This window comes from Pongo abelii, chromosome 1 (genome assembly GCF_028885655.2).
Source record: "Pongo abelii isolate AG06213 chromosome 1, NHGRI_mPonAbe1-v2.0_pri, whole genome shotgun sequence".
NCBI classification, from domain to species: Eukaryota; Metazoa; Chordata; class Mammalia; order Primates; family Hominidae; genus Pongo; species Pongo abelii.
Window position 1 is genome coordinate 132,467,272 of NC_071985.2, and position 12,574 is coordinate 132,479,845.

A 12,574-nucleotide genomic window follows, 5' to 3' on the forward strand; every position below is an offset into this window, starting at 1 on the left:
ATGGTCTTATTGGTTTAGGCTTTTTTTGGGGTTTTTTTTTTGTTGTTTTTTGTTTTTTTGAGCCGTATCATTTACTAAATGTACTTTTAGTAAAGAAAAGTTGCATCTTGAACATCCCCTAATCATCTAAGGCTTACAGTCTCACAAATTGCTGTCAACAATAAAATTTTGCTTTGAAAACTACACTGTCTTCACTGGAATACTGACTTTACTGGAGCTAATAAAATGTATGAATTCAGCTATTCCACAAGTTCACCAAATATCATACTCACTAGAACAAGGCAAACAGCAAGAGAAATCTGACAGGAAATGACTGGGCCCACAGATTGTCAGAAAAGAGTTCCTTTATTCATTTATTCCTTAAACATTTAAGAAATTAAGAAACTAAAAATTAAGAAATACCTACCAACTGCCAATCACAATAGTGGCTTTCTATTTTATAGGCTTTATAATAGAATAGATAAATCATTCTCAAAAAAAGAAGTTGTTTGACAACATTAAGTGTTCACCAAAACTGACTGCTCCCCTCCCATCACCTAGATGGTTGTTGTCAAGGTGAAAGCATGACTACCTTCTTGTCAGATTTTTGTTTGCTTGGCTGGTTGGTTTGCAAGAATAAAATTGTACTGGCTGCTTCAGGTTTTTCAAGATTTTTTTCAACTAACCCTCAGCATCACCATTAAACTTAGAGAGGAAGGAAGGAATAAATAAAATAACCACTAGTTTTCTCCTTGAGTTGTTCCTTCTTCTCTCTCACCGCTTCCAACCCCCTCCTGCCTCCACCTCTCCTTTAATTGAAACGGCTTTAGTGTTTGGCTGTATATTTAATAATTAATACAATGGGCCATTTGCATTCTTCATGCTCATATACATGGGGCAGAGATCCAGGTTTTGGGGGGGTCTGAAACTTACCTAATTTGAGGGTCCATCTTAGAGTAAAAAAGTATTAACACAAAATTGGGTATAGGACTGTAAAAGGTGCCCATACAAGTTGGGGGGTGAGGCTCTCTAAAATTTAAGCTTCATTAGCTTCAAAGTAAGTCACCTCTGGTCATATAATGTAGATACCTATATGTGTGGGCTAGGGAGTGTCTTACTATTGTTTGTTTTATTACAAAGATGGATTTTATTAAAGCACTCTTCCACATCCTTTCTCTTCAACAAACATTATAGAAATCATTCCAAGATAAGTGGTATAGCTCAATTCATTTTTTAAAATGACTGCATAACATTCAATGATTTAGATGTACTACAAGTTATCTGACCTTCTTTCTTATAAGTACATATTCCCTTTGTTTCTAATTTTGGGATTTTAGAGGGGAATAGTTTTTTTGTCACTACTAAAAATGCTTTTATGGTATTAAAAAAACTCTCTTTGGGTTTTTTTCATAAATTGCATTAAATGTATTAATTTTGGGAAAAGTAGCAGCTTTATGATGTTAAGTTTTTCTATCCAAGAACAAACTATATGTTTTTCTATTTGGTCATAATTCCATCCATGGGGAATTTGCAACCTAATAAGGAAAATAAGGCTTGTATGCAAATAGCCATGATATAAGAAAAATGGAAAGTACAAATTGTAACACATGAAATTGAAGGCAGGGAGGAAGAGTACTCCAGAGGTGAGATCTAATCTGTGCAGGATTTTAACACAAACGAAATGGAGGAGGGGGAGGTTAAAGGGATGGGAATCTGGGAAAAAGCAACCTGAGCCAAGCAACAGGGATATTCAAGAATCAGTAACTAAGCAGTTTGAGGAGCTGGAACACAGAGTACGTACAGTGAAGAAACAGGAGATGCAGCTAGGAGGGTAGGCTGGAGCTCATCACAGCTAAGACTGCCAGGACAGGAGAGTTTATCCACATTTCAGCAGGGCAATGGGAGAAATGGCCAGTTTGGGGCCAAGAACAAGACAAGCAAGATGAGAACTCTATTTTAGGATCACTCAGGTGTGTGCAAGGAACCCTGGGAGGAGAAGGGCCGTGCTCAGTTAGAGAACTATTAAAATGAAAGATCCACAAGAAAAGACGTGAGACCTGAGTCAAAGGGAAGGAAGTGAGAACAGAGAGGAAAGACAGATATAATTAATACATCCTGTGGCACCAGTAGAAGTGATTCGAATACTCACTAGGTTAGGGAGGAAAACAAAGCAATGTTTCTAGCCTTGAGCCTGGGTTCTCAGTAGGATGGCAATGCGGTAACACACACAAAGCAGAGGACCATGTTTGGGTAAAAGATGATCAGTTTCTTTTCAGATAGTTGCATTTAACATGGAAACAGAATATCCAAACAGCGCTATTCTAGACTAGGGCCCCAAATGTGAGGGCTGCCCTTATCTTACTAAGGATAGAGATCAATTGTATTACTCCTCTGGGGAAACCCAATGGATGAGTTCACCTTCCGAGAATGTTGAACCTACTCACATTGTACAGACTTCTCATCTTTCAGAAAAAGTTAATGACCTCTAGACTCCTCCTTATCCTATTCTTCTTCAACATCTCCTTACAGCGCAACCCAGCTTAGAGATAGCCTTTGCCTGCATTTTGAGCAGTCAAGACATTAATCAAAAGTCTTGTAATGATGTCATGGGGAAAAAAAATTCAGCCAACTTTTAGAACTAAGTAAATTCAGCCATATTTCAAAATAAAATTTATACAATCAAAAATATTATAACGGGGCTTGGCATGGTGGCTCATGCCTGTAATCCCAGCACTTTGGGAGACCGAGGCAGGAGGATCACTTGAGCTCAGGAGTTCAAGACCAGCCTGGGCAACATGGTGAAATCCTGTCTTTAAAAAAAAAAAAAAAAAAAATTAGCCAGGCATGGTGGCATGCACCTGTAATTCCAGCTGCTTGGGAAGCTGAGGTGGGAGGATAGTTTGAACCTGGGGAGGCAGAGGTTGCAGTGATCCGAGATTGTGCCACTGCATGTCAGCCTGGACAAAAGAGCTAGACACCGCCTCAAAAATAAATAAATAAAAGGTACAAATTCAGTTTTATTTTAAATAAAACCTGATTTCTAAAATAAAAGTAACATAATTTTACTACCCTACTTAGATTTTTCTTATAAACTATAGGTGCAAAGTGATTGTATATAGATGAGAGAATATATATAGATATGTTATTTTCCCAAAATAAAATTTTGGTGACTCCTGATTCAAAGGAAATAACCAAGCCTGAAAGGACAAAACTGACCACTAAGGAAAACTCCAGAATGCTTTTATTTAGCACCCACTCGATTTGTAATACATGAGTGTGACGGGGAAAAATTAATCAACATGAAATTATGTTTTATAAAAAAAATTAAATGTACAAACCTCATAATGTTCATATTCATCCACATCAAATGTCTCAAAGTCAAAAAATCCATGTTGCAATCCCTAAAAGCAGAATTTGAATTAGTTTTTCCATGCTAAATTGATAAACTCTACTCATCATTTCTGGAACTCCTACTCACAGAAATGATCCTCACTAATCTGAAGAGACAGCTTGAAACCTTTGATGTTGAATGCATATCTAGAAATCTTTTTATAACACTGGTTATACTGCATTAAGACTGTCTTAGTGGAACTAAAAAAAACACTTAGAATAACATGAAAAAAGCCCCACAAAAGATGCCTTGATTTCTAATTTACATCAGTTTTGTATGTAAAATTATATGTATACAAAATGAAATAAAATAAATTTATAGTTAGAACCTGTTAGGAACTAGACCTAACTATGACAGAATATATCATAGTGATTAATTTCTTTGTTAGGAGAAGAAAAATCAATTATTCTTATGAGTTTTTGTCTTCCTTTTATCATAGGGAGATATTTAGCCCCCCAAAAAAACCCTGCATCTTTTACTGTTTTTTTCTTCCTTAATATTTCTACTTAATAGGCCCTTATTAATATTTGATGAGAGAATATATATATTTATATATTATATAGTATATATAATATTTACATATACAATATATAATATATATAATATTTATATATACAATACATAATATATATAATATTTCTTAATATTTCTACTTAATAGGCCCTTATTTGTTCCTAAAACTCTACCTTGGGAGAATCTGTTTCATGATGATAGTTTCTGACAAAGTAGAATTATACTTGACTGCTCTTACAATTTAAAAAAAAAAAACTGATATTTTTATCACAAAGTAAAACTCATACTCAGTTTTGTAACCAATGACTTAGAACTTTTAAAAACTATCCAGCTAGCTCAGATCTAATATTTTAAAGAGAACAGAGTCTTTTATTTTATAAATCATGAAGCTATACAGATTACAACAGAATACAAAACCACAGGTACATTTAAAAGTTACATGATCAAGTCATTAAAAATAGAAAAAGAAACTAGCAAGCCAAGCTCCAGTACATCTATCAGTGTTTTTTCAAAACACAGAACATGGGCCATCAGCATCAGAAACACTTAGGGTAATTCATATGAAAGAAGCAGACTCCTGGGCCCCACCCCAGAACTATCAAATCATATTCTCCGTGGTTGGGGCCCAGGATCACCATTTTCAGCATAGCTTCCCAGGTGATTCTTATAAATGCAAAATTCTGATAACACTGGTTTAAACAACCCCTACAGAATAAGCAGAACAAATTATTTAAATTAGTCCATTCTAAAAACAAAAAAAACAAAAAAAAAAAACTGAGTTCATCCATATGCACCTTTCCAGACAAAAAAAGTGAGAAAAATATATACACTCTGAAGGATTCACTTTTTTTTCCTCTGTATTTTCAAAGGGTTTGCTTATATCCATGTATAGTAATTCACATAACATGGAATATAAACTATACTTATGACAATGCCAATACATTAAAATCAGAGAAATGTGCTCCCTAAAAAGGCAAAAATGTGGCCATACTCTATATAGGTTCTTGGAATGGTACTACTCGTTGCCACACAAAAATAGCCCAGAACATGGTGCCTTATGTAAGAGAATGAACTTACAGGAAATGTCTCAGGTGCTTAAAGACATGCTGCACAATCTATCAGATCCTCCAAAATCTCATTTGTCTTTAAGTTAACCCCAACATTTGATGAAACAAGTTTACACAACTTTCCTCTACAACAGTAAGGATGGCACAACTTTCTATACTGAGTTACTAATTACCATAACTACAGGCAGCGATATTCCAGTGTGAACTCTTTCTAAATTTTTTAAGTGTTATAAAACAAATGGCCTGTACCAGATGGTAGGAAAGGCAAAATAATAATAGTGATGATAAATAAATTATTTTTTCCCTCAGGCATATTTTCCAAATGCTATAATCGATGGTTATATGTTGGGTAATGTCTCCATAGAAGTTCTTAACTGGCATTCCTGGAAGCGCATCTTGGCAATATTGTTGCAAGAGTGGGCTAGAGTATCTCTGTAGTTGTTTAAGGGGAAAGAAACATATTTGAAAACTATTTTAAAGTTTGATAGGGTTTAAATTCATTTTAAATGAAATAGAAACAACCATGTATAAAACAGGTAGCACATTTATCACACCAATTTTCTCAACTCAAAACACAGCAAAAATCAGTTTTATATTACATCTGAGAAATGAACTAGAATTGCTACTGATGATATATTTATAGTCCATGTGACATTATTATGTATGTCCTATGATCCATAGATCATGTAATATGTAATTCCTGACTGATAATAAACCATGGTTATATGTTTGAGATGGAATTATGTACTTTGAGCCTTCATTAGAATTTACAGTATAGCTTGTATAACTTCTCAGATTGTCAATTTATGTTTCTAAAACATGTTCCGAGAGCTCTCAGTAATCTTCTAGTTTAACTTCTCCATTATATACAGAAATAATTAAATAACTATGACTTGGTTCTCAAACTTCGGAGTGCATCAAATCACCTGGAGAGGTTGTTCAAATACAGACCGCAGGGCTCCACCCCCAGAGTTTTTGTTTTAGTGGGTCTGGGGTGGGACCAAGCAGCAGAGGAGCAGAGTGGCTTAGATAACTTCCTGACTCTCCCACACCAAGATCAAGCCTGATAATGAAGCTAAGCATGTGACAAAGCAATGTCACAGGCACTGCAGCTGATAGTGGTGATAAATCTGCCCTGGAACACAAATAGTTTAAACGACAAAGAAAGGCCCCTTCCACTCCCTCCTCCCAGTTTTTCCTGGTGTTTGCATTTTACAAATCAATCATCCTTCAAGAAGTGAAAAGGCTTCTACTTACTGGCTCCCCTTTCTTCCCTCCAATAACAAATAAGGATGTTGAGATGATTCCTTTCTCATATTTTTTTAAACTACTGTGTCAACTACAGCAAGGAGAATTGTTATTACCTTTCTGATTCCCTGCAAACAGTCGAGAATGGTGAGATTGTAAGTGCAATTTCCAAAGGAAGCATCCCTATAAACATAAATAAACTCAACATTAAAAACTTGCATTTAGAACATTCAAATAATAAAACACCAAAGTCAGCTGGAGATGTGCTTGTTTGGCTTCCCAGCTATCAACATGGTAAATTTATATAATACATTAGATCCTACTAATTAACTACCACACTTAACTGAAGCACTTAACTGAAGCACTTCTGAAATTGCTTTAATCCAAGAGGCTGATTTAAGACCCTGCGTTCCTGAGTCCGACTGCCTTGGTTCCACTTCCAATTCGACTAGGTACTGAACAGGAACTTAAGCAAGTTATTTTACCTCTATGCTGAATCTTGGTCTCCTCATCTGTGAAATGAAGTTAATGATAGTAGCTATCACTCATAGGACTGTTATCAGATTATGTTTTTAAAAATATGTAAAGTCCAGGCCGGGCGCGGTGGTTCACGCCTGTAATCCCAGCACTTTGGGAGGCCGAGGCGGGCGGATCACGAGGTCAGGAGATCAAGACCATCCTGGCTAACACGGTGAAACCCCGTCTCTACTAAAAATACAAAAAAATTAGCCGGGCGTGGTGGCGGGCGCCTGTAGTCCCAGCTACTCGGGAGGCTGAGGCAGGAGAATGGCGTGAACCCGGAAGACAGAGCTTGCAGTGAACCGAGATAGCGCCACTGCACTCCAGCCTGGGTGAAAGAGCGAGACTCTGTCTCAAAAAAAAAATATATATATATATATATATATGTAAAGTCCTTCATATAGTGGCTGGTACATAGGAAGCACTTCATAAATATTATGACTATTCTTATTATTAACAGTGAATTGGACTGTTTGATTAAGTAAAACATTCATCATTGCAAGAGGTATTCTGGCAGAGGAATAACCTCCTGTCAGGAATATGATAAAAACAAGCTTAAAAGATAGGAGAGACAACGAATGTAGGCCAACAGAACCTAGCAGGTGTTTTCATGGATTAAATGCCATCCTTCCCCAACAAAAAAGAAAAGAAAAGAAAGAAAACAGGAAAATGTAGTCAGGCTTCCAAACAATCTCCTCTGAGTCACTGGGAGCCACGAGAGCTTCTAATGCACCATGAAGTACTCCTTCAAAAGGAATGGGAACCTACCGTGGTGAAAATTGAGTGCTTCATACTTTATTTAAGTTTTTAGAGCAATTTAGCAGACCTGCTTTAGGCAACATAAAACTAAAGTATCAAGTTCAGGTCAGTTAAGCAAGAACTGGCACCAGAGCTTTAACACTACAGTGTTCCAAGGTGTCCGAGGTAGGAAACTTGACCTCAAGGCTCCAGGCTCTCTGCCCAGCCTCCACTGCTGACCCAAGAAACAGGGCAGGCAGACACCTATCTAGACAAAGTCAAAGGCACATACGGCAGCCATCAGGAAGGGGCCAGAAGACGTTCCAAGGGGAGAATAGACCTTTAAGGGCTTTAAGGTATAATTAACATAAAACCAACTTTTACAACCATCCAAGGTCACTTGAACCTATGGCTGCTAAGCCATGAAGTAAAATGTAACTTCATCATCCCTGAGTTTCAGCATCCCAAAAGCCTAACATAAAACTAGCAAGTTAGCAAAGCAACTTAACAGAATGCTGAAGTCCTGAAACTTCAATTATTCCAAATATTTAAGTCTCATTTCAAAAGGAGGGATCTTCGTTTTTGTGTTTTTAAATATCGTCTGAACTCAAATGTCAGCAAAAAATAAAATAGCCCCCTTTTCAAATATCTTGTAAAAATGTAAACTGTATGTTAGAAAGCAAATTTTAATGGGCTATGCCAGAGAAAAGAGTGACTAGGGATCTAAGAAAAATATTAGTTTATATAAACAACCATAAATTCCTTTGCAGACACTTGTCTTTGGGGTTCGGAGTCTCTGTGCCATGGACTCTCAGCAACCTGAGGAAGCCTGCGAACCCATTTCCTCAGAATAATGTTTTTAATGCATAAACTAGGATTAACAGAAAACTTTCAATTACATTTAAATAGTTTAAATATGTATTTTAAATATACTGAAATACAAATTTGCAATACCCCAAAATGCACTTTTTAAATTAATATATTATATAACAAGATCTAGTGGCAAATCTGATAACTGCTACTATAATTTTGAGGAAGGAATGAGCATAAATATTTTAAGAAATAATAACTGTAAGTGATACTAAATTGTCATTTATATTGCTAATGCTACTACAGTTTATTTACAACATTTATAGTCGGATGTAACTTTATAATTGATAAGGTAAGGTCAGTAAAAATAAAGATATAATTTTTTTCGCATCTAAGTTCACTGACTCCCCGAATTCTCTCCACAGACCCTAGATTAAAAACCACTGTTTTACGTTTTTTAAAAGGGGGTAAAAATTTCTTTATATTTAAAAAGAGTAAAACAAAAAAAAATTACGAGAAGTAGAGGTATCCCTTATTCTTTCAGGTATGTCTTCCCACTCCTAGACTCAACCAAACAATGTCACTAATGTAAGCTACCAGAAAAAGTTCCAGGCCTATTCTTTCTGAATGTCTGCAAAGTATGGTGAGGCTTTCATGATACCTCCTACCCCATCACAGCCACAATTGTTACCAGTGACTAAAAGGAGAGCTCTGGTGACCGGGTGGTCAAATCTGCAGGCCTCCAAAGTTGGGAGGGAAAGTTAACATGCCATCTGACAGAACTAGGCAAGTCAGTCACCATGGCTGAAAAGGCAAAGAGAAGTTTACAAATTGAAATCTAATAAGGAATGCAATAGAATTTAGTCATATCCTCCAGATTGAGAAAAGGAAACGGCATGCCTTTTTTGAGCAGCTACTGTGTCAGGTAATTTAGATGCATTAGCGCATTTAATCCTCATGACAGCCACATAGCGCCAACAGGTTCCCAAAATCTGCACCAAAGACTGGACAAGAAAGAAATGGCTTATTAGTGGCATGTGGCTCATACGTAGTCACAGGAGAATACTAACAGTGAAGGGACACAAAAACATGTTACATATTATCTGGGGGAGAAAAAGAGAAGATAAAGATGGAAGATTGAACCCATGCATTTACCGAACCCCACTAAAAGGAGATTTTTTTTTCTTTGAAACAGGGTCTCACTCTGTCACCCAGGCTGGAGTGCAGTGGTACGATCTTGGCTCACTGCAGCCTCCACCTCCTGGGCTCAAGTGATCCTCCAGCCTCAGCCCCTGAATTAGCTGGGACTACAGGCACAAGCCACCATGCCCAGCTAATTTTTGTATTTTTCGTAGAGCCAGGGTTTCACCATGTTGCCCAGACTGGTCTGGAACTCCTGAGCTCAAGCGATACACCCACCTCTGCCTCCCAAAGTGCTAGGATTACAGGTGTAAGCCACTGCACCTGACCAAAAGGTGAATTTTTAAAGGCTTTTGTTTTTTAAATGGAAACCAACAAAGACTAGGAGAATAAGAGAAGAGACAAAACAATAAAATTTTGAAAGCTAGAAATCATTTAGATGAGTGGTAAATAAGTTAGAAGACCAAGAAAACTGAATACTAAACTGACAATGAAAAAACTGAGAACCAGTTGGGCACAGTGGCTCATGCCTGTAATCTCAGCACTTTGGGAGGCCAAAGCAGGTGGATCACCTGAGGTCAGGAGTTCGAGACCAGCCTGGTCCAACATAGTGAAACCCTACCTCTTCTAAAAATATAAAAATTAGCCAGGCATGGTGGCAGGCACCTGTAATCCCAGCTACTCGGGAGGCTGAGGCAGGAGAATCGCTTGAACCTGGGAGGCAGAGGTTGCAGTGAGCCAAGATTGTGCCACTACACTCCAGCCTAGGCAACACAGTGAGACTCCGTCTCCAAAAAAAAAAAAAAAAAAAAAAAAAAAACTGATAACCAACACAATACCAGGTAAGTCTCAAAAGGCTTAGGAATTGGCAGCACTGTGTTCTCCTGGAAGTGAGGATAAAGGAAATGACTAAAATAAGATTGAAAGTCCATTTAAGAGGCAACATTCCCTCCCATTTTGTAAGTCAATTTTCCCTGTTGATTTTCCTCAACTCACCAATATAGTCAGGACCATCTCAAAATAGAATGGTTAGCCCTAGGAGGCAGAAAGATACCCGCCCCACATGATGTTCAAACTTGGAATTGGAAGATCCCGTCTAAGGAATTTTTTTCACCTGCATTATAACATGAAATGGAGGTCAGGAGTTAGGAAAACAGCAGACTATTGGCCCCAAAAGTCCCCTCCTACTCTGAGGTTATACCACTATTCAATACCATTGATCATCTCTTTATCTCTCTTCTGGATCCTTTCCAACAGAATTTAAACATTTTCAGGTCCCTACTAGCTCCAAAAAGAACAAGCCAACCAAAATTTTCCAAGCTCCACATCTTCCTTCAGCTTCCACCCGGTTTGGACTCATCTTTAAAACAAGATTTCTCTAAAGAATTACTCCTTTTCCTTTTTTTTTTTTTTTTAGACGAAGTCTCACTCTTGTAGCCCAGGCTGGAGTGCACTGGTGCTATCTTGGCTCACTGCAACCTCTGCCTCCCAGGTTCAAGCGATTGCCTCACCCTCCCGGGTAGCTGGGATTACAGGCGCCTGCTACCATGCCTGGCTAATTTTTGTATTTTTAGTAGAGACGGGGTTTTACCATGTTGGCCAGGCTGGTCTCGAACTCCTGACCTCAGGCGATCCACCCACCTCGGCCTCCCAAAGTGCTGGGATTACAGGCGTGAGCCACCATGCCCAGTCTCATCTTCCTTTTTAAAGTGTACAATTCAGTGGGGTTTGGTGTATTCATAATGTTGTACAACCATCACCAGTAATTCCAAAATATTTTTACTACCCCAAAAAGAAACTCTGGACTCATTTGCAGTCACTCCCCATTCTCCTTCCTCCAGCCCCTGGCAATCCACTAATTTATTTTCTGTCTGTCTGGATTTACTTATTTTAAACCCAGAGAACATTGTGCATGCATCATCTCACCTAATATGTCAGCAACAAGTAACTCCCTACTTTGCTCTCTTCTCTTGGTTCCTAGATTTTCCTTCTACCCTCTAAACACTACTTCCAACCTCCTTTGCAAAGTCATCCTTCACTTCGCAGTCTTTAAAAGTCAAACCTTCTCAAGGTTCAACTCTAGACCAAAATTCTTCTCACTCCATACTCTCTCTCTCTAGACCAGGGCCTCTAAAACTTTAGTGTGTTATTGGCATCACCCAGATAGTTCCACAGACACAGGCTGCTGGGCCCCACCTCAGGTTTCTAATTCAATAGGCCAAAGGCAGGGCCTGAGAATTTGCATTTCTAACAAGTTTCCAGGTGGAGCTGAGGCTGCCGCTAGAAAGGCACATATTTTGAGAATCATTGCCCTAGACATCTGCATAAATTACCATCTATCTACCAATGACCCTCAAATCTCTCTAGCACAAACTCCTTAAAGCTTCAAAAATAGTACAGCCAACCACCTACATGGCATTTCCATTCGGGTGTCTTAAAGATGCCTCAAACTCACTATGTAAGAAGAATCTCTTGAATCTGCTCCCACTACAAAAAAAAACAACTGCAACGATAATCCAGTCTTCCAGCGCTCCCTGTCTGGGTAAAAGCTCCCACAGTCACTCAAGCTACAGCCAGAAGTCTCACCTTTCTTTCCCCTTATCCTATCCCTCACTACGCACCATTGGTTTTGCCTCTTAAATATCTCTTGAATGCATCACTTGCCAATTCCATTGCCACTGACTTCCTACACCCACTCTTAAACTTTTTAATGGTTTTCTTCACTGAAGCCAGAGTGATATTTTTAAAAGGCAAATCTAATCTGATCGCTCTTCAGCTATAACCCCTCACTGACTTCCCATTGCTCTCAAGGGAAAGTTCAAATCTTCACTGTAGCCATAAGGCCTGGGGGTATCTGGCCCCATCTTCCCTGAGCTCCCCAGTAGCCACTGGGCTCTTCCTACAGAACCTGCGCATCTGCAAGTCACATGTTCTTCCCACTCACCCTCATCTTAGGTTACCCTCCTCAACCTTCAAACCACCACGCCTGGCCACAGTTCTATCTTTCTAAATGTGACTTCTGGCATACTAGTCGACTGAACCATACAGCTATTATACAGTGATTATAAACATCCACAACTATGACCGTAGGAAGAATTTGCAGTCAATAAATAGTTCTTGAATGAAAAACTAAATGAATAATATTTAAATAGAAGGAGCAATTGGGACT

At 38.3% G+C, this 12,574-nt stretch overlaps 1 protein-coding gene across 5 annotated transcripts in view; it reads right to left on the reverse strand.

Moving 5' to 3' along the window:
• Positions 1-12,574, reverse strand: part of CDC14A (cell division cycle 14A) — a 176,132-nt gene that overhangs the window by 75,139 nt on the left and 88,419 nt on the right. For all 5 annotated transcript variants that reach the window (XM_024237529.3, XM_024237536.3, XM_054530709.2 and 2 more), the window contains exons 6-7: positions 6,315-6,381; positions 3,318-3,380 (exon numbers count right to left, since the gene is read on the reverse strand). In XM_024237529.3, the coding sequence (XP_024093297.1) occupies positions 3,318-3,380; positions 6,315-6,381 (130 nt within the window). The remainder of the gene's footprint in view (positions 1-3,317; positions 3,381-6,314; positions 6,382-12,574) is intronic.